Below are 23667 nucleotides of genomic sequence, written 5' to 3' on the forward strand. Positions count from 1 at the left end.
ACAAATACTTTTGGATCATTTGTAACCTTACACTTGAAAAAATGTTCTGGTCCTAGAAGAACAGCTGATTTCAGGTCAGTCAGACTCACTGTGGTGAATGGCAGGTGTGAACTCAAAATACATATTAAAATAAATTAAAATGTGTCAAAAATATTCTAGGGATGTGCACAATGATGCAATTAAGTTACAACAACATTTATATACATACATATTTTCTTGTAGATTGGTAGTTTTCACTTGAATTTTACAATGTATTTTGCATTAACGGTAGAGCATTAATAATTTCACAAGGTCAACTTGTTTAACGTTACAAAAACCTTGGATTTTGTTAAGAAGTAACCAAATCAGTATGAGGAGACAATATAAGCGGCGTCTATACTTGCAGGCCTTATTCCACACAGCCAATTAACAGAACCATACCCAGTGTTTTATACCAATTACCCTCACTGGCAGAGAGGATTTTTCCCAGTTTGAAAGTTGTAACATTTTATTTTCGAACAAAACAACAGCTTTTTAGAGGCAAACATGTTTCTGAATGTTCCTTACAATAAGTGATATTCACAGAGTCTTAAAGTTAATTGGCTTTCTTGAACCAAGGCAGCCGGCTTAATGAGTGAATAATTGTTTCTCAGCAGGGGTGACAGTCATAAGACCTAAAGGACAGTTTGAACAGCTGCTAGTTATAGTGCACTACATCAGCAAAAAAGGGGGAAAATCTTTATATCCTGTGAATCACAATCAGACAAACTCCACTTATTTCACTGTGGCCTTGATGAGAGCCAAAATTACCAACCTTTTACAATACATTATCTCCATTGCATTTGTTTTACTTTTTCCATTCAGTTTGATGCAGAAAAATGTGAAGTTGCATTAGAAAGTAAATGTTAAATCCTCTTGAGTCGAAACTTAGCGGCTTCAAAAAGGAGACACAAATATTTGAAACCACCTCTGGCTTGTATCAGTGGAAAATCTTACCTATTTTTAAAAGTCTTTTGTAAACTCCACTTCTTTTGTTGCCTTTCCAATTCATGCGCAATGACAAAGCAAGTGACATCAAAAACGAATGTACGATTAATCAAAAAACTGGGAACATTTCACTAACAGGGGTGGTGGGGGGTGGAGGGAGTAGAGAGAAATCATTCAAGCATCCTGAACATAATTTTTGCTCTCAGTTCTGCCTCTCTGGTTTTAAATGACTTTAGACGTTAGGTTCACAATAAAAACTCAACCTTTTACGTAGACGATGATAAAATGCAAAAAAGAAAAAAAAATGGCAGGAAGTAGTCAGAGGGGTTTGCAGTCAGAGCCTGAGTCTGGAGAGCCCTCATAAATCCTGATTTCAGCAGGGCACTAACCAGAGGAGCTGAGGCACATCAAGAGGAGGAGGGGGAGCGGCGGTGTGCCTCTTAAAATGCTACGTCTGATTAAGTCTTCCCATTAGGTGACAGCTGAACTTTAACATTAATATGATAATATTGAAATAAGTGCGTGTTATTTACTTCAGCTCCAAAGGGGGTGGAGGGGAGGTGGAAGAGGAGGAGGGAATGATGAATGATTTCTGGACAGCTTTGGGTGACAAGCCAGGCGAGCTGACCCCCTTTCTCCCCCCACTCCTCTTCACATAATCAGAGTTGACAAAATGGAGACATATGCAGAAATATCGGTTACAGTCGGCGTCACAGCCCTGCTCAGGCCTTCCTCTCCCTACTTTATGTTGGTCGCCCCGTGAGCCGCCCAGCAAATTGTCTATGGGCACTGAAGCATCTATTTCAATTGGCACTTCCTTCCTGCCTGGGGATTTTACATTTAGTCGGTGTCATTTACATATTACTCTTAATCAAAATCCACAACGAGCAAGGAGTAGAGAGAATAAAAAGGAGGAGAAGAAGAAAAAAACAACAGAGAGCAAGAAACAAAACTGTGGCGTCACGGTTCAGAGCTAAGCACCACCAGCACTTTATGAAATGGAGATGTGACAAGGTATTAAGTGCGTTCGCGTGTGTCTCCATGCGCATTCGCAAAAGGAGGGGTGGGCACAAGATAATGCAAGGCCGATTGATATGTCTGCATCTGAATGCTTGGACTTGTGCTGTTTGTTGGGGGTTGCTTTGTGCATGAAGCAGAAAGCAATAGAAACAAAGAGTGGAAGTTGGATTTGAGGAAAACAAAGAAAGAAGAAAAGACGTGTGCAGTGTGAACTTGTTTTCAGAAGTGTTGGTACTGGGATGTTCTTATGTACAGTCGAACCAAGACTCTATGCCATAAATACAGTGATATTCCATCCAACCTCATATTTTTAAGTGTCGTTCACTCACAGTCAGGGCTCTGATTCATCTGAATGGTTTACAAACAAGAACAAAAAAATAGAGACCCATCTTAACAACTTTAACAGGAAGAAAGGAAATAACCAATTTTTCTCACAGCTGACTGATTGTGATCATGTTATTTGCTATGCTTTGTATGATGTTAGAAGAAAAGATGTTTTATTCATTCATTCACAGCTCACAACACTGTTAAAGCACAACGCACAGAGAAAGGTGCAGAAACAGTGTCCCTACCTGCTTCTTACCTTCTCAGCATGCCGGTCAGGATGCGAGAACTCTTCCCCAGGTTGGCGTCCGTTTCTCTCAACTGGGAAGACAGAGACAGTGCGAAATAGATTTTAGTTTCTGTCCAGTAATCCACTTTGGTACAATCATCACAGTCATTAATTACCTATGAATCATTTTCTCAGTATTGAAAGAATACAAGACATATTATTAAGAAACTTACATTTTCTCTAGATTGAATGTATGTTAAAAATAAGAAGATGCCAATGTTTTTTGCACTGCTTTTTTCATTTTCAGACCGATGAAGAATATTAACTCAAAATGTCACTTTTTTTTACTTTTGCAAAAAATAACTACAAAATCTCCACATCACTGCATTAAATCTGCTGCTGTTTAGTTGGTAATCACATTAGTGCTACAGGTTAAACACAATGCAGTAGTTTCGTAGAGGCAATAACAGTAGGTTGCAGGTTTGCTTTGTCTTTACTGGACTGTGTTGTATAATATTTTCCCAGAAGAGGTTATAATATTAAAATCTTTTTTAGACTGTTTTCAGATCTAAACAATGTCTGGAATGACCAACTTTACTCAGGAAAGCATTACAACAAGCAATAAGATTAAATCAGATCCACCTGTATCCACAGAATGAATTACCTCACCAATTAAACTTCATACTGCTTTTATTATGAACAAATAATGATTCACTTCTACAGAACCATGACTGCTCGGTCAGTTGGTTTTTCCATTACTTTACAACATCTGCTATTAAATTACTTGCAAAGACGAAAAGTAATTTCTATTAGAAACAGTTACTGTTCTGGTTAGTTCTTTTGGACGACTATTATTTTGTACACAAAAATTCCAGAAAGGGAGCTTTCTATTTTACCTTAAAGTTGTTTGGTTGTATAGGAACAACCAACGACAAAACCACCTACTGAGTAAACACTCAGCCAATTTATCCCAAACAGGAAAGGCATGACTGAGTGTAAAAACCATCTTGGCCTTTTCTTTTTTTTTATTTCATAGTCTATAAATTGTTACCAATGTGAACGGAAATCTTCCCTGGCTTTAATCATGTAGTCAACAGCAGTTGCTCAAATGGCCTTCTGCTCATCTTGCTGCAGAGCTAACATCAGAATAGTGTAGAAAGAAAGAATAAGAGGCACCTTTACTTTTGACGTACATGGCAAGCATAAGGAGTCCTTGAAGCTACCCTTGAAATAATGATCATGGCTATTCAGGACTAATTGCCTTGGATATTTCCCTTTTCTTGATGTATTTTCTCTCTTTTCTTTCTCTCAGCCTTTTTTCCCCTCAGGGGTCACAGGAATGTTTTCATTCCACTCTATTATCAGATTTAGGGACTTCAACAGTAAAATGATTTGGCAGAGATGTTGCCAACATGGTGTGAAAGAGAAAATAAGCTGACACGGCACTGAGTGAGCTGCCACTAACATCTACCTGTAGTTGTGTTTCCAGAGGATGATGGGGAGAACGGGGAATACTCATTGCGGAGAATTTTCTCTCTACTTAGCAGGGAGTCATTTATCTCCATCTTTCTGGAGAATTCATAACTCCGATGAATTCTCTCTCACACAGTATGTTTTCATTAGTTTGCTCCATTTTGTTTTTAATCTTCCGTTTTACATCTTCTTCCATTTGCCCCCTTTTCATACAATGCATCCAGCAGTGTGCTTGTTGCCGTTTTCTCTTCCACTCTGATATTCATGCACTCTTCCCTCCATTCCTTCGCTGCTACTTTCTTCATCTTCTTCCATCTTTCCTTCTTACCCTCTGGCAGCCTGGACTGATGCGATGCAGGTTGCCAGAGCCAAGGATACATGTGATGCAGGGTAGGAGGTGGGGGACCTTGGGTTTGGGCCCTCTGGCAAAGACAACAAGTCCAGCAGTTTGCCTGATGTCTGCCTCTACCCATAGATGTGTCCCCCAGATACTTCACACTTTTTCCCAAAATACACTTCTCTCTTTATACCGCCCCTCCATCTCATTTTCCTCCTTCCTTAACCTGAAATGGGAACCAACTGAAAATTGTGTTCAGTCGAGTTTCTAAAATTAACTGCGTTTGCCTATATATGGAGTGAAAGAACCGAAGCAGTTTCAACTTTTAGTTTTCCCCAGCACAGCTCAAAAACATATCCAGTCTTAATTTGAGGGAGTTAACCACATAGAGAAAGGTAGCAATTATGAAATATTTAAGAAAATTGCCTTAAATATCAACATTAATTTACTGATCTCTAGCATAGCATCATAACATGTTTTAGGCGATTAAACTTAGGACTTTTTCAGGCTCAAATAAATTAGAAAAAGAAAATTAGGGTGCTTACACAATAAAAAACTTTAATTACTTTATAAAAGCATGACTTTTATTTAAAGTCGAGTTATTATATTTAATTGTTTGCTACTCTGTTCAAATGTAATTTTGGAAATTTGAAGTGAAGTTGGATGTTTGACCACACTTCTTATCAGAAATGGAAGAATCAACTTAAACAGATTCTTTTTTCAGACACAGTCACTCCTTTTAGGCATTTTATTTAAATGTTCCAAAGGACTTGAGGTCAGGACCTTTCCTGATCCATAAGGATAGCCTGCTTTACCCACTATTTTTTTAAAACTTTAAGAAAAATGGTTTTGAGGTTCGTTTGAAATCAAGCCTTGTTGGAACACCCAAATGTGTTTCAGCTCCCTTGCTGTTGATTTGGGGTTTTACAATGGATAGTACTGTTTTAGTACTGTCTTGGCTACAGACCAGATATGGACTGTTTGTGATTATTCTAACCAATTATCTTTCATCTGAGGGCTGCCTCTTTGGTCACATAGTTGAAACTCGGAGACAATCTGATGATCCAAACAGAAAATGAGGCCAAACATACATTGAAAGCTCGATGAAACTGTCTAACAGTAGACTAGTTGGATTAAAAGTCAGCTTCATGCCAAATAAGAGAATATTTTAAATTTGTGCTATCTTCTCTGTTAAGAAGAGTAGTCAGACATTCAATTCATCAAGGCTAAAACCCCTAACTTTTATACTTTGCAATAATTTGGACTAATAAAACGGATTAAAGAAATATCTTTGTCCATTTCTTCCTTTATATCATAGCACCAATCCTGCTATAAACTAGGATGATGGTTACATGCTCAAATAATCCCATGGTGAAACATTTCCAATCTAATAAAATCCAGCTTTATTTATGAAGCACTTTAAATTACCAAAAGAACCAAAGTGCCATACAGAACACATAAAAATATTTAAAATATTACAAATGTCACTATAAGGAGACATAAACATAAAATACAGTCATAAAAAACACATGCAATAAAAAATTTATAAATACTTAGCCGACTTCTATTTGAAGCATAAAAGTCAAAACAAAAGTTCACATGTGAAGCTGTGCATTCTTGTGTGTTTGTGTAATGTGGAACGTGTTTGTATATATATATATATAAAAAAGGTTAATTTGTGGTAACATATCTCATATTCAGTGCAAAACAATGTAGTGCCCAATCTTTCAACCCTTTTCTCTTTACATATTGTTTTTTTTAACTTAACTTTTGCTCTTCAAACTTCCGTGTGTGAATTTGTGTACATGTGGTGAGGAGAGTTTAAGCAAAGGAGACTCATGGGAAGAGGGGAGCAGGAGAGAGAAAGAAAAGGAAAGAGAGCAGGTACTCTCAGTAGACACTATGGAGCGTTTTGAAAGGAGATGTTTGATTTTCTTTGAAATCGTCTGTGCGAGGCCCGCTGCCATGTTATGATCTTTAAGCATTCTGCGTTGAGTGGGCCAACGGGGCCGCGCCCCCTTTCTGTGTTTGGTCTTTTCTGTGTCTGCCTACCTGTGCGTTTGGCAGGCTGCGTGTTAGGAGGGGGCAGAGCTAAGGATTAGAAGGGACTCTCTGAGGAAAAGTCAGATGGAGAGAATGAAAATGGAGAAGACTGGTGAAAGGTAAAAGAGGACTGGAGAAAAAAAAGAAGAGAACATGGTGAAGCCCACCTATCTCAAAGAAAAGGCAACATTCCCGCAGAAAGCATGCAGGCAACCTGATCACACTTCATAAGATGTTGCGTGGTGTGTGTAGTTATTCAAGACTAAAAATATCCACAACACTGGAAAGCAGTGATATCCATAAATAGGCACCCAACTTGCTTTGGCAGCCCAATTCTGCTGACTCAGTAGGCACACAAGTATACACAAGAATTTGTGTTTACTTGACAAACTCAAAAGAAGGAAAAGTATGACAGCGATGCTAACCAGCTGTCACGGCTTACGGTTTTGCATGCACTTGTTGGAAGAGAGGACCCAGTTTGAGCAGGTGGCAGGTGGGTACTCACCCTTTCTCTGGCTCTCTGAATCTTCTCACGATCAGTGTGAAGGTTGGCAAGAATCTCCTGCCCCACTTGTTCTGCAACAAAAAGAAACAAAGCCAACATTTTCATGCAGTATGAGAAAACAGTGTGTTCAGCAATGGCTAAAAGGTAGCAATGATTTGTGATACAATGTAACATATTATTACTGGTGAGAGAAAAACTACTGAGAAAAGATTTTGTTTACACTCTCACAGGGTAGATTTCATCATATTACAGAGCCTTTAAAGTGAAAAACAACCTGAATTTCCTCTATTTCACAAGGGAGTTGAGTAAATGCAAAATATACTTCTATGATACAAAAGAGGCTCTTCGAAAACACAATAGTCACATTAAATGTATTGATACTGCCAATACTCTTAAATAGAAAACAGTTTGAATTTCAGAAGAAAACAAAAAAATATTTTTAATGTGAATATGTTGAATGAATCCCCAACAATCGACACCCTATTATTCATTGCTCACGGGGAAAAAAATGGGAGTGCTGTCATAATTTCATGAACATCAGAGTACTAATGCTGGGTAAATAAGGAGCAGAAATTACATGCACACAAATGCTGATAGAAATTTTTGTTTTTTAAATTGTAATTTTTGGGGCCATTCATCACTGTGGAGAAGTACAAACAGATCGGGCAATTCACAGAGATCTTTATGTCCCTGGGTAGGGTGCCAGATTGTTGGGTCTCCAACTATGGTTCTAAGTTCATATTTCACAAAAACATTCATCTTATGAACTCAATTTTGAGCTGGAGACTTTCCTATCATAGCTTTGGTGCTCACATTTAGCTGTCTATTATCACTTCGAGCAATTTTCAGCACCTTCTACATGTGTTTTTATTTTCATATAGTTCTTGATTTGCAGATGGAAATTAATAAAATTCTTGTTCACATATGTTCAAACATCTGCTTAGCAATAGATAGTTCTGTCCCTCCTTTACACTCTAAGGATGCCAAGTAAATGGGAGAGAGAAAAGTCAAAGTGTGACGACATGACTTGAGGGCTTTCTATGTAAGGATCTGATTTAACAAGAAGCTTGACAGTAGAAGTGAATTTTTTTGGATTAGACTGAGAACTTCACATTACTTTGCAGGAAAAATATTAAGGTCCAATGATTATTTCGGATGTAAAATTAAAGAACGATAGGCTGAAAAAATAGCTTTAAAGTTTCTCTCAGCTTCAAGCCTCGTTTCTTTTCACATACTGTAGCCAAATGTGCTTGTCCCTTTGTGACTGATCCTCAATTAAACTCTGAGATCGTTTAGTCTTTAGAAAAATGGCAACAATTAAATCTTCCTGCAATGAAGAAGAAAATCTGGATCACATATGACAGTAGCTACAGCATTCACTGCTCCATTCGACATTTATTGCGTTGTAGATGTAAACATTATCAGCCTATATTCACCAACAAGATGCTTCAGATGATCTCTGTGCCATTTTTCTGAGCCTTACAAAAGGAGAAAGAATGTAAAAACATAAATTGAACAAAAAAAAGGAAATAAGTAGCCCTCTTCCACAACTACTAAAAAACAATAATGCAAGTATTGATGTAACCAGACAACTTCACATTAGTGGTTAAAAATGAGGGGAACAGGGGATGAATCAGGAGAATGAGGGGAAAAAAAGTGACAAATCTTTGCATGGATCAAAGACAGGCTTTCAAGCGCACCAAACAAATCCAGAATAAACAACACAGTTGCTGACTGTATTACACTACACAGGTGCCGCACACCAAAGGGCCCACGTGCTGAGCGCCTGTTTGGGGGTGGGGGCAGCAAAAATGGGTTACATCTGGCAGCTAAACAAGAGAAAAGAGAGAGAGGGAGACGATGATAGAGAATGAGAGACGGAGAAAAGGGATCAGGGAAAAGAAGAAGAAAAGGAAAAACCACTGTCAAATGAACAACATTCGTCTCCCATTCAACCCTTCCGTTTTACAACCTCTTACACTGTAACTGACTCAAAATGTTTCTCTTCCTGCCTTCATTAATTTCTAATCTGGAACAAGACAGATTGAAGGATACCCAGATTAAACAGTGCAGTCAGACAGTCACATGTGACAAATAGGGCAGATTAAAAGACTGAGTGCAGGTATTAATAACCATAGAAATACAAGCCCTCCCCCGTACTGATTGGAGAAGAACAAGGGGTAAACAGGATGGGAGTTGAAGCGGAAATCTGCTGTTAAAGAGACAAATAACCACATCGATCCATCTCTGTCGGTGGCATGGCTTCTTTTTTAATAAATGAGTGTGTGACAAGCACTGCAGGACTATATATATATATATATATATATATATATATATATATATATATATATATATATATATATATATATATATTTCTTAAAGTAAGTGCATTATTGGAAGGGTTTGCATTCTGTCAAAAGATGGATGAGGTTGCAGGTGAGAAAAACTTCCAGCCAGAGTATTGAGCAATAGGAACTCTTTGTAACTTTGGGTTACAGGATGTTTAGGTGACAAAGTGAATGGGTTAGGGTTAGGCTGCGGTTTATTTGTATGAAGCTGTCATTTCCATTTACCACTGGTTTTTGAAGGTTTAATCTTTTAGGTTAACTCTAAAATTTGTTGAAAAAAACAAGAAAAATGCATACAGTGGTCTGACTTTCCCAGGAGGAATGTTACTCAACAGGCTATTGGCTGGAATTTTGCCAGCTGGCATTCATTTTCCTTGCAGCTGTTTGATTACACCGAAGAGTGTAAAAACTTAAGAAATAAGAAAGTGCTAAGATGGTTTCCATTGTGCGTATTAATACATAGTAACATATATTTGGTGTTTCAACTATTGAAATAGGCAGCTATAAGGCTTTTTGGAAGGGATAGTCCCTAACCCCCTTGAATACTAGGGGTCCACTGTTCAAATACACTATTTAGGATTTATTAAAGTTTTACTGGATTCATAGATTCATAGTTTTCTCAAAACACAGGATAAATTTTGCCCATGAACCAAATATTGTATTTAATCTCATTGTGTGAGCTGATTTAACTAAGTTCATATTTAAACTTAGTTAAATATGAACTTTTGCTGAATCTTCTTAGAAATTCTATTGGAATAACCTTCTCCTAAATGTGAAGCCCTTCCTGAGCATAACAACATATTTAAACGACGATATCACACACACTTCTTCTATTATAAACAAAATAAGTTCATTTTTCTGTGAACACAATTATTCATCATTATTTCCATCAAATCTTCATAAACACCATATATCAGACATATGCAGACCAGTCACCTCATGCAAAAAAGGATTTTCAAAGGTCAAAACAAAAAGAAAAGCTAAAGTTCTAGGATATGAAGTTAAGCTTTTAGCTCCTGCAAAGTCACATATTCATATCAGAAAAATAGCATAATTAAAAAAATACATAATTTATAACAAAAACTAACACAGATACTACAAAAAGAAAATCTAAATCAAAAACATACAGCTGATAAAACAACTCGGCAAGGAGAATTCATTTACTGTTAATGTCCCTGACTTGTTGCTCGTTAGCGTATAAAACATTCCTCGCCTGTTTAAGCAGCTATTAACAATTTAAATAACCCTGGCCCGCAGGCCTTGCTCTGACTCTCTTGTTAAAGATTCCCCCCAAAGGTCCATTTAACAAGCCCATTATTCCATTACATTACATTACATTACATTTACATCTGCACCAGAGCACCTTCATTTAACTACTTCCTGTAATGTAAAAACAGAAAATAAGTTTTTTCTAAATAATAAAAGAAATCAAATATAATAGAACAACAAAACAAATGCTTGTATGGGGAATTATCCCTATTAAAAACATGACCAGAGCACACGCAAAGCAGACTCTGGCTGCATTTTCTCAGCTGAACATCTATGGTTTTTTCCGTTCTACAAAAATCTTTAAAAATATCAGAAGTTTAATAAACAATGTAATCTGTGATTGTGAAACATAAATAAAACTAACTAAAAATAAGAAATGTATTTACCCTGATTCTTCAACATTTTATGGGTCATAAAGCAGCTCCCACTTTTTCTGATTCCATGCTTATAATTTGTTTTCATTTCAATTAAATATGTAAATTTGAACTAAAACTGGGATGTTTAGCTGTGGGGAGCTTTTCTTAAGGAAAAACATGAAGATAAGCTAAAATGAAGAATATACAAACATAAAATAGAAAGTCATTCGCCACAAGATCATGAACTTAAGCTAAATGGGTTGTGCAACAGTATAATATACAGATGTACAAATTACACCATCCCAAAATGAAAAATACAAACAAAACAAAAAAAATAAAGGCTTTTAAGTGGACAAGCCAAAGTCCTTACCTAAATTTGGCACACCCGTAAAAGGCTCATGCTTTTACAGATAATGCTTTAAAAACACTGTAGCTGTATTAAAACAATTGTGCAAAGAAGAGTGTATAAAAATGTCTTAAAAGCTTGTTAGTTTGTTGCTAGTTATTGATTGATGTAATTCATTATGTTCTAAATCAATAAATTACTTCATTCAGTGGATCTCCATCTATTAGCAGGTCAGTATTTGTGGATTTTTCTGCATAACGCAATTATTTGCAGAAAATCTGCCTTTTGCTTTGGTACTTGACATGATACTGGTGGGTATTTCTAAATCAGCCAATCCAAGCGGGGCATTCATTTTCCCTTGTCGCTGATGCTCTGAACCCCCAAGAGCAGCATTAGGAAGACCATGGATGTTAGCTTCTGTATTAGTGCTAAGGCGGCTTCCACTGTTTGTATTTATGCATATTAAGGTGGATTTAGTGTTTTAACTATTAAGATAGGCAGTTATAACTGCTTTTAGAGGGGGTCTTAAGTATTTGCTGATTTTAGCTGTTTGCTAGAGACTGTAGTCCCTAGCCCCTATGAAAACAAAGAGCCCACTAAGCCTACAGTGGGCCATTCTGACATTATTTATTGTTTCAAAAATTATTTGTATTTACTCAGGTTATATTTGATATAACATTTGTAAAAGATCCGAAACATGTAGGTGTTTCAAAAACAGCATAAATCAGTGGGGAGAAAATGCTTTTTCAAAACATTGTACTTGCAGTGTTAGGATCAAAGATATTACATTCCTCTACTTTTCTTTAGACTTTGCATCAATTAGCCCAAAATAAATTCTGCGATTAATACTTTACTGAGAACATCTTTGTGTTATTTCTATGAGTTCTGAGGAAATCATAGAAAATTAAAATGTTACTTAGAAAGCAAACAATAAAAACTGAGAGACTCAAGTTTCTCAAGTCACTTTTAATTGGAGGTATAATCTATTTTACACCTCTCTTACTGTGGGTAGCAGTTTTTGTCCCCCAGAGCCAACAGGGTACAAATCCTGACAGTGCTGTTCTTCGAGGTTCAGCAAAGCTTCTTTTCATTAAGCTGTTGAGACCACTTTGTGAGGGTTACCACACAGACCTCTATCTCAACACAAGCCACACATTGCCAACAAACGGGGTATGAAATCCCAATGGATGGTCGAGGGGACGCAAGAAGAAGCCTGATAAATGTTAGACCATACATTTCCCCGCTTTCAAACTCTCACAAAAAAACAAAAAACAAAAAAAAAACAGTGCAGCAGCCAACTTATACGTCTCCCAGGTGAGAAAAGTTACCTGTCTTTGTATGCTTTCAGAAAAGCTTCTTTTTTTAAGGACTTCTCAAGTCTGCAACTGCATGGTGACACACTTTCATCACCCCATCAAAGTTTTACCCACAGTGGAATGTATTTGTACTGCTGAGCCCACAGGCCATAAGGCTAGCACATTCGCAGTGTGAGATAGCTCACAATAAAGGAACGCCAAGCATTATGTCACAAAGGGGCGATGAAGATCTGGGGACTCAAGAGTTGCTGTTACAGACAGTTTATAATAACGACAACAACCACCATTGCATGGTTAAGAGAAAACTCGAGAAGATTCCCTCAAGAAGCATACTGTTCCTAGAAAGATTTTTATTATTATTATTTTAACAGTCTCTCTCTTGCAGTGTGCTCACTCAAACAGTAATGTTAACATGGCAACTTTAATGACCAGCCAAGGCGAGAGATTAAGCACTTAAAAAGACCCAACCAAGAAATATTCTGCGTAGATTAAAGCTGGCCCATTCCAGTCAATCCTAAGTTAGCCCCTGCATCGGCCCTTCCCCTCGCATGCATTTGAGTCGTGGTGGGCAGTCAGGGTGAATTTCTGGGGCCTTTCTTCACTTCGCCAGGCTGTGTTTTATTCATCGCCTGTGCCCTGACCCCGCAGAGCTCCTGTTCTGACAAATCACTTCTGATTAAGACAGATCTCTGCTAGTCAGCCACTCAACTTGGCTTATTCATCATTCCACAGAAAATATCCTTCTCTTCTCTCCCTACCCGCCGTCCCTCCTCCTCCCAGCTCGTTTGCCTGTCCGTCAGACCGGAGCAAAGCACAAAAGAAATTTCCGCTGGTGTTTTAAATGGCTGATTACAGACAATTGGTGGATGGAGAGACGTAAGGGCGTCTTATGGTTGATAAGACGCAAGTTTAATGGGTATAAATGACCGGGCCTGAAGGAGAGCAGCTGGTAATAACACCATTTGTTTAAGGCTGTACTAGGGTGGAGAGAACTGAGAGCTACATTTTCTTTCTATTTGAGCTCCCCCTCCTCTTTTCCCTTCACCTCAACCTCAAAGTCAAATTCTCAGATCGCCAGATTTACATTTATTTCCCACAGCAGAAGTCGCCCTAACCGTCCTAAAATGAAAATTGATGGGGTTTGAAAAGAAAATGCTTGTTTTACATGCATAACGTAACTATACCAACATGTCCCAGTGGACAAACACTTTAAACTTTGACATTACCAGTCAAATATTACATTACTTTCCTCACTAAAGTGACAATTGGTACCAAAATACTTGCTGCATGTGTAATTGCAAATGCAGCAGCTGTATTCACATGCAAAGTTATGCAACGCGCAAATTACGGCAAGCTCTGCCATGTCGAGGTGTCTACACAGCCACCAAGCTATTGTGTAAAAATGTCTTACAAACAAGATTAAATTAACCTGAACGACAACCCCACTGGTGGCAAAGGGCTGCGAGGCAGGAGGATTGAGTGGAGAATGAGGGCTCCTACAAGCAAATTGCCTGGACTTAATCAACCAGTCTCACTGAACCATCCAAATGAAAACTAATGGACTTGGATGCCTGCAGTGATTGCCCCGCATGCAACAATGCATGGGAAGGAGCAGTATGTTCGGAGGTCTTCAATTAAAAATAAAAAAATAAAAAAACAAGAAATTTCTACAGGCGGCTGGTCAGCAAATGCACCCATTCCAACGCCACTCACAACTGGTCAATTGTGAAGCTCAAGCAGAGCTGACTTGTTAATTGTATTTCAAGGAGTGGAAAATGATTTTTTATGTGTTGATTAAACTTGGCCAAAATTGCAACAAAAAAAAAGAATGAATGAAGTGTAGAATTAAAAACTCATATCCGAATGAGCTAATTTGTGAATGCATTATTCATAGTGCTGACATTTGTGTCACACAATTGTGCTGGCCACATAGCAAGTAAAATACAAAAAGTAAGTAGTGCATGAATAATAGGGAAAAAACAACCCTACTACTACTACATTAAACTTTATTCAATCTAAACAATAAAATCAGAGTTTAAGTACAACAATTAAAATAATTAGACTTTAATTTTGGCCGAGAAGCTTTGTGAATGTTGGTGTTTCCACTCATAAGCATAAAACACTAATATAATCAGATCTAAGCTGAGGCAGGAGGAGTGTATAGTGCATTGCACAAGTAGTCAAACTACCTTGAACTTCTTGTAACATTACAACCACAAACCTCAATGGATCTGCAACTGCTTGGCCAAAACAAGTGAATATTTGTGAATTAGAAGGAAGTGCTGAGGTCTAAGCCTCACCTGTAAGAGATGAGGACCATTTGACCCTGTAAGCTTTTTACTCTGTGCTGGGTCCAGTGGGATCACGCTGATGTACTTTTAGAAGTTTTTTAAAAATTATTTATGTGGTTTTGGGAACTGACGGTCTGATGGGACATCCCTCTCACTTCCTCACTATCCGACCGTGACATCTGCCGCATTTCTCCTGAGCATCGCACTAAGACTGTGGGAGGTTCAAAGAACAATCACAGCACAAAACAGTTTTGCAGAGGGCCTGGTACTCAGCCATTCATTTGTATCAGGTGTTTTGGAGAAGGAAAAAACCTTCTCCAAAACACCAAGCGCACTAAAAATCTGTCTGCGATTGGAGATAGGCACCTCTGTTAGACAACATTCAAAGCTTCTCATAGACCACTTTTCAATCCTAGACAATATCAAAGCAACATAAATTACAATTATTTGCATCTTATTCCCTCTTTTCTTCCTTCCTTTGTGAACTTCAGTATTTCAGCTATGAAAAGTTCAACTTTAGGGCAGCTAGAGTCCATCCAGTTGATAAAGTATTTTATCAATGTGTAGATTATGGATGGATGACAATTGAAATGTAGTTTCTTAAGAGTGTTTAATACCACACTTATGCAATATGCAAGCATATGAAAAAAGGTTCCCTGGTCAGAAGAGACCAAAACAAATGTTTTTGCCCTAAAAATCCAAAATGTTTTGAGTTGTAGAAAACTAACTCTGCACATACCCCTGAACACACCATAACTACAATGAAACATTGTGTTTGCACTGAGGTGGATTTAGTTTAGTAAGTATGGGGAAACTGGTCAGAATATATAGGAGGATGTATGGAACTACATGGATACTGGAGGGACACCTTTGAGATGGGTTCTCCTTCCAGCGGGACAACAACCCAAAGCATCCAACTCGTTTGTGTTTTACAATGGACCAGTCAGAGAAAACACCAAAATCTAACTGAGAGTCCATTACAAGACTTGAAAATCAATGACATTCTCCTTCTACTCTCACTGACCTTGAATTATTCTGCAAAGAATGAGAGAACATCTCAGTTTCTAGATGAGAAGACCTGGTAGGCTCAAACCCCAAAAGTCTTGCACCCATAATTTCAGCAAAAGCAGGTTTCATAAAGTATTAACTCAGTAGAGTTGCAGACAAAAACTCTACTGAGTTGGCCACACCTCTACAATTTATTAATAAAAAACTATATGTTTTACACCATGTGTCCTTCTCCTTTCACCTGACAATAATTTACTTTGTGTCCGTCTACCACATAAAGCTGCAATTAAAAAACATTGAGTTTTGGGGTTGCAATGTGACAAAATTTGAAAAGGCAACAAAAAACAAGAGCTATGAATACTTTTGCAAGACAGTGTACAAAATATCAGTACAATAACTCTTTTGAAAACATTGGAAAGCTTTAACACATTTAAACACATACTTACAATGATTTATAGGTGATTTAATATAAGTGTTCTCTCCTTTCATATATCATCTTGGTAAGCTAAGCCCTCAGCTAAACATTGGAAGAAATTACATCAAGTGAAAACCAGGACAGAAAAAGTTTTGGCTCAAATCAGATACTGTCAGCAAACTTTTTGGTGTTGGGCCAGGGACAGATCCAAAAGTTGCAGCTGTGAATACTGAATCGCAAATCTAGTCTACATTGGTATGTATGTATGCATGTTTGTGTATATTTACTCATTTTTATGTATTTAAATGCTTTGTAAAATTTTAGAAATTGGGAACAGTCTTCGTATGCTAAACCAGTGGTTCCCAAAGTGTGGGGGGCGCAGTGCCATTGCAGGAGGGTGCAGGAAGCAGTATGGATGAATGAACCCCCCCCTTCCCTCCAAAAAAAAAAAAGTTACACAAAAGTGTTTCACTAGAAAGATGGTTTGTAGTGTGTTTTGTTGCAACCTGAAGTGTGAAATAAACTTCAGTAGAGTTTGAAAACAAAATATGTGAATAGGTTTATGTCTGGTTAAACGATGTGTGTGCCCAGTTGATGTTTTTTTTCTTTTTTGGGGGGGATTTTATTGTAATCCATAGGGAGGCCCAGGAAATCTTTGGGAACCACTGGGGGTGGAGGTGGGGGAGGGGGGGCAGACAAAAATCTTTGGGAACCACTGTGAGGGACAGTAAAGAAAATTGTCTTATGCAGATTTGTTGGAAAACAAAACACTTATTTTTATTGACAGTCACAAATTGTTGGGTTTGGAGGATCAACTTTAAATATCTAAGCTGGAGGAATAGGCGCTCATGCCAAGAGTAGCAAGAGTTACAACAACTGTGGAGGCAAACCAAATTGTATCTTGGTCCTAATCAAACACAACATCTAATTTAACAACCCTAAGTGGATACTGAGGGAGAAAAGTTTGCCAGTGGACTGAGGGAGGGATGTAAAGAGGCGGGGGAAGAAGAAAGGGAAAACTTGACGCTCCTCTGATTTGTATTTAACAGTTTAGGAACGTTAATCATCACATTACTGTTGATTAAAAGCATTTGCTTCTCTAATCAGAAACTTGACAGGCAGATCAAAGTGTTAAACACAAATTTCTTGCCTTTTAATTATCTGTACAACACCACACCTCGGGCAGCTCTTCCCTGCCTATCTCCTCAAACTCAGCGAAAGATGCGAAAGGAGATCTAACATTCTGCAACAGTTCATTATCCAATAAAATCTGAGAACACACATCTCATACACAAACTCACACACACACAAAGCTTTAAGGCTTTTTGATTAATAAAGACCTAGGGGAGGCCTGCAGTCTTCCTTATTAACATGTCTTGAATTGAAACACCTTAATTATGTTTGTCAAAATCGGACATGGCGTCAAGCTCATTTGCATGTTTTGACAGGGCCTGTTGGGAGGCTTCCTCTATGCAGAGTATTTGGCACTTTTCAACACCTACTGGTAAGAGGCTTTTGTTGCAAAATGAATTAAATAACTTTCTAAATGCACTTTGTTGGGTTTGCCAACTCAGCCCCAATCTACTGTAAAACTAATGCGAACACTGAGTGAAGCAAACAGAAAGAAAGCTCTGCACTGTCTTGATCAGTGCTTGATCACACCTCCTGTTCAGATGCGCATCTGATGCTCCCCGCACACCGGCTGCTTCCAGTCAGCTAATGCAGATTTTAAAAAATGAATATTTGATTTGACAAAAATATTTTGGCCTTGCTCTCAATGCACACAACTAAAGTTTTAGTAAACCAACAGATTCGAGACTTATTACTTCAAACAACTTCTTCCTCATTAAATCAATAATTAATAAAATAGCCCTGGATGAAAATAAACGATCACTGGGGGGGAGTAGACCATCTGCAGGAATGTTGCGGTGAAGAAAAACAAGTTCACGAAAGTAACCAGCAGACATTACTGTAAATCAAAGAAGCAGGCCATATGAAGGAGCCAAAAATTACAATTTTGAACCAATTTTTTTCTTAAATCAGTAAATAATTTTTACATATGAGCCAGGAAACTGTAGTAGGCCACAAACATAACACTCCTCTTCAATTTGCATATATTAAAGATTTGAAAAATCAACAACATGCTTTTTACAGACTTAAGTTTCATATGTACATAAGATCAAAGAAGGTCATTACTGAGTAAATTGACCACATTTAACTTGTAATTTAATATGCTTAAACCAATTTTTAAAATGTGAAAAAAATAAAATAGCTTTTACAGCGATCTCTTATCTCTTGCTTTTGTCCTCAAGCACTTCATCATGAAAGATCCAGAACATTATAACATATGTTTTCCGTAAATAAGTTAAACTTGGGTACTCAACCATACTGGTTTAGCTTCTTTGTAACACCACATTTATACTCCAGAAAACTGGATAAATTACTCAATAATTAGACATTCACACCCTCTGATCAACTTAAAGCGGCAGTATTATATATTGTCCAGAAAACTGGTGTCTAGAAAATAACTGTTACCTTCAGTTGTAATAAAAATGCTGAATACATCAGACAACACTTACAAGATATTTTACTTCAAACTGTTCTCAAATATTTGAATCTACTAAATTTTGCTCCTTGTTCGTGAAATATTGTTTCAATAAAGACACTGATTTTTGCTGAAATTAAATATCTTCTGGTAGTTTTCAGTCATCTGGGAGTTATTTTGATCAAATTTTGAGACAACTGTGTGTGAAATAATATGCCACATCATAAAAGCTGCCATGCTCACCTGGATAGCAGGCATGGAGAGAAAAATGCATAAAATTTTTGAATTTGCCAATTAAGAAGCTAAGAATACATTTAATCCAACATTGTGCGTTACCATGAGGCTGACAAGTGTCGCATGGTCCTCATCATTAAGTAAAGCAGCTTAAGTGAAAACCCAACATGCCTGCCACCATTTGCCATACTAATGAAGCATATCTAACTTTTAAGACATGGCAGAACGAATTTAATCTACCTTCTGAGGGCCCTTGGCACCATCAAATTAATTATTCATAAAGGACATGATATTATAACTCAATTGTCAACTCTGTAGCCATCTCTTTTTTTCAAACCTAATGCTGCTCCCTTTTGTCTCGAGTTCTCTTTTTAGAAAGCAAGTCATTTTCTTTTAATCTATAACAGAACACACACTCATTCTGGGGAACGAACAAAATCATTTGCTGACTTTTTTTATGTCTGCATATGAATGTTGCAACCCAGTAAAGGAGGCAGCTCTCTGTGGGGTTTTATAGTAGTATACTGAAGTCCTCACTAAAGGAGCCATCGACACTAAAATAACATGACCTTACATGCCTTTTTGTTATGTATTAATGATGCATGCCATTTAGTTTAAATAATTAACTATAATGTTGCTGGTTATAAGAAGGGGGAAAAGTGTGATTGTTTAAGCCAGGAGGCCTTGTTAAATTTGAGAAAGGAGGAATTCATATGGATACAATCATGAATGATGGGAACAGCAACAAACGCCCTGGATAGGTTACAACACCAAAGACCAAATAAATATAAAACTCATATGTTTTTAAGTAAATAAGATTTTCTGTGAAAATATGTGTCAATCACAGAAAGCCTCAAAACACACCATCTCCATTCTGACCTGTGTATAAATAACAATAGCAATAGTTTTGAGTAATAAATAAAACTCAGAAGCAGATGAGAAGTTATTTGCAGATTAGTTCAGCTCAGATTACATAATCTGGGAATGGGAACTGTAAACCATGAAAAAGTTTTTTTTCTTGACTTAGAAAGTGAAATACTAAGTAAATAGCAAGTGAATAGAATTCACATTTACGTATTAAGTGCACAATTATTCACACCTCTAACAGATTTATATTTCAGGTTATTTTCTTTCAATCTAGAATCTAGATGTTAGGTATTGATATGGAATCAAACAGGTCTTTCCAAACAGAAAATAACAATTTGACCACAGTTGGAATGTTAAAAATGATTAATGTAATACTCATTAATTAATGTAAGAGACTTTATTGGGACTAAAGAAATCAATTGCATCCTATAATTGCTCATAATTGACAATTTGATGTAAAAATGTGCAAAAAATCTGAGACTGGAATGGCTTCTTGCCATCACCCTAATCAATTTACAATATTGATTACAAACACTTGTTTGTAAAAGTAAAAGATTATTTCAAATTTAAATCTGTCAGAGCATTAATTATCTTTAGCTTTATCCTTATTCGATGATTAGACAATGTAGCCCACTCACACTCAACCTAACTGCAGAACACTACATTTATTTTACTAGCAAAAGGATACCAGTATATTGTTTATTTTAATTGTTTTTGGAGTTATTGTAGCAACTGTGTTCAATGCAGTATAAAATGACTCGTAAAAAGCACAAACCTGCTCTGTTAGTGAAACGTCTGTTCACTTTTATAGAGCACCCTCTGCTTAGGCTAAAGACAGTGAAACGAGTCTCCAGACATGTTGTAGTTTTGTGTTTTTAAATCTTTTATCTATAGTGACTGTGGGCTGATGCTGAACTCATTCTAGCCAAAAATGTTTGAGTTCTTTTACCTCTGCCATTATTGCATCGGCAAAGGTAATGAGTTTGAAAGCTGAAGACTTTGTCATTGATATAATTCTACAAAAATACAAGTAAAATGATTCTTAGCTGTGTTAGAAGTGAAGTACAGCTGACTGAATGTATCTTAGATACAAAAACATTGAACCTTTGACATTTTGTCAGTTGATAGCTCAGCTCACCCCCAATTTGTGATGTGGCTTCATGCTTATTCCATGTAAAATGGGGACCTGTGATCTGATCAATCAGAATAGAGTTTAATGCCAGATGTGAAAGGCGTTAGTCAGATTCATTCACTTACTTCTAAACTGGTTTTATCTGAAGTGTATGTTAATGTCAGGTCTAAAAATACACGAAGTCTGTTTCCAGCACAAACGAGTAAGCTGTATACTGTTAATTCAAATTAATTCAAACAATTTTAACAACCAAAAGTCAAACAACATTTCACTCTACATGTGATTGAAATTGACCTTAAGCAGACAAACATATTCAGTCACTATTGTTTCTATCTATATTTCAAGCTTAAAATTAAATATTTCAGAATAATCAAATTCAACATAGTATGCAAGATAACTGAAAATATATCTAAACTAAATATACCTAAATCCGCTTTCAGATTATTTGGTGACAAGTAATTTTCTTTTAAGCTCCTACTCCACTGAACTCATTTGTAGTGACAGTATCCACCTCTTTAAATCACCTGTTTGTCTATTAACACAGAGAGTTGAACAGGAAGATAAAGTTCAGTCAAATAAACATTCATGTCTTGAAAAAGATCTTAAACCAAAGAGCTTTCAACAGCAACCAGAGTTCAAGGGGGGGGGAACTGTTATGAAGACACTAATCAAAACCAATTTGTGGTAGAGTGTGAGGTTTTAAATGTAGACTCAAAAGGCTACACACCTGCATAAAATGATTTAGCATAGCTTTCACAAGCGACAGTGGGCAGTCTTTGCACGCTCCGCTCCATGATTGTAATTGAGGACGACGCGTGACAGCCCCCCAGTGCCCTCTTGGCTGTGGCCCGGAGCATAGGACATGCTGACAGAGGATGCACTGGAGACGGTGGTACGGGGTCCTGGCCTGGCACGGCCATGGCATGGTACCCTTTGGGGCACCAACCCCCCTCTCACTCTTAACCCACGGCAACTTTCACTATGTCACCTCTGTCACCAGGCATCTCAGAGGCTAACGAGAGGGCAGCTGAGACTGCTTAGCAATTCTTCCACATCAGTTAGCTGCGTATGCAAGCGGCTCCCCTACTACCCCCATACCTACTCTGAATGTTCATTTGACACCTTTGGTGAAATATGTGTCAGCTTGAGGAGACAGGCACTAATCAGCACTTTAAACCTGGGAGGTATATTAATGCTGTGACGGTTTCCTGAAGGAGGGAAGAAAAAAACCCTTTGTCCTCCTAGAAAGAGATAAAGGACAAAGCTCAGGACAACTTTCGAGTGTGTAAACTTTAGCAACATAGATGGACAAAGAGTGACGAAATGCTTTATATACGAAAAAGACACCATGGACATTTGAATAATTGTGTTTCTGAGAGAGTTTATAGTTTTAGAAGTTTTATTTACACAGGAAAAGAACAAGCATAAAAGGGGAATCTTAAAAATCTTCCTTTGCATATTCTTCACCAGACGCTAAGCTGCAAATGAAACTTCAGTTCCACAAAGAAGTGAGGAAACCAATGGGGGCCTCCTGGTATCCAGTTGCAGATACATAATTAACGGAACAAGGATAGGGAGCATGTTATTACCAATGTTTTCATTAGGCCAAGTTACTGTGTCAGTCTCCCTCAAGACCGACAGACAAGAGGCAAGAAAGTGGACGGTATAGGATAATGTCTATTGGGGTCTAAAACTCTGTTCAAAACATTTTCATATTAGAGCTTTCTCTATATCTTTCCATTCTAGCCATACTGCTACCATATAAAAACATTTAATTTTGACATCAGAGATATGAAAAGGCTGCACAGCCTGCCCCTTTTTTAACTATATTTTCACTCCTTTTCCGTAACATCCAGGCTTAAATTAGCCAGGATTTTTGAGATCAGGGACTGTTTTTTAGGCTATGAAAAATGGATTAAATGAAGAGGAAGTCTGGCCTAATGAGCTCCCTGGGCTATGGAGCAGCAGGGACTGTGAGGGAAAAGAAGGGAGTCGAGGCAAGCCTTTGAGGAAGAAGGGGCTGCAGCCATGCCCAAAGTGTGCCAGTTTCTCCTTGCTTTAGCGCCAATGGCACAGACGGCACCTGGGCAAAGCTTGGCCACCCTTGTCCTGCACCGAAGGGAAAGAGATAGTCAGAGCAGCAAGTGTGATGAACCTGAAAAGTTCCATTAGTGATCTAAATTTGTACAGACTTTCAGCTGACTGCTCAATCTTTAATTGACAAAATAAAAATAAATATTTGATATATTTCAATTAAGAATATTTTTTTACTTAAATCTAATGTAATAAATGCTTGTATACAAGAAATAGTTCATCATGGTAAAAGTTGCCAGATAACATTTGCTATTACACCCTTTATGAAGGAGCTTATCAAAGTGGATTAAACGCATAACAAAGCTGGAGCAAATTAAATTTGAAATTGTATTTCTTGTGTTTCTAATGTCTACAGGAAGAAGTAGTTTCTTAAGTCATTAGGGGAATAAATCTCATTTGGCAGATAAGTAGCACATGTCAATTCTCTTGATGTTGAAGCTTCAGAAAACATTGGGACAGAAATCATGGTAAATAAATTACTGGTCAACAATGTCTCTCTACCAGCTTGCATCCACATCATCTTTGGTAGTGAATTGTTGTTGGTGGTAC

At 37.5% G+C, this 23667-nt stretch overlaps 1 protein-coding gene across 4 annotated transcripts in view; it reads right to left on the minus strand.

The window, feature by feature from the left end:
- vti1a (vesicle transport through interaction with t-SNAREs 1A) overlaps positions 1–23667 on the minus strand; it is a 133292-nt gene that overhangs the window by 43224 nt on the left and 66401 nt on the right. For 2 of the 4 annotated variants that reach the window (XM_005794569.3, XM_005794568.3), the window contains 2 exons: positions 6898–6968; positions 2570–2631 (listed from right to left, as the gene is read on the minus strand). In XM_005794569.3, coding sequence (XP_005794626.1) covers positions 2570–2631; positions 6898–6968 — 133 coding nt within the window. Of the gene's footprint in view, positions 1–2558; positions 2632–6897; positions 6969–23667 lie in introns of all 4 variants that reach the window. The other 2 variants (XM_023341371.1, XM_023341370.1) reach the window with 1 other exon arrangement.

This window comes from Xiphophorus maculatus, chromosome 10, assembly GCF_002775205.1.
Source record: "Xiphophorus maculatus strain JP 163 A chromosome 10, X_maculatus-5.0-male, whole genome shotgun sequence".
Taxonomy (NCBI): domain Eukaryota; kingdom Metazoa; phylum Chordata; class Actinopteri; order Cyprinodontiformes; family Poeciliidae; genus Xiphophorus; species Xiphophorus maculatus.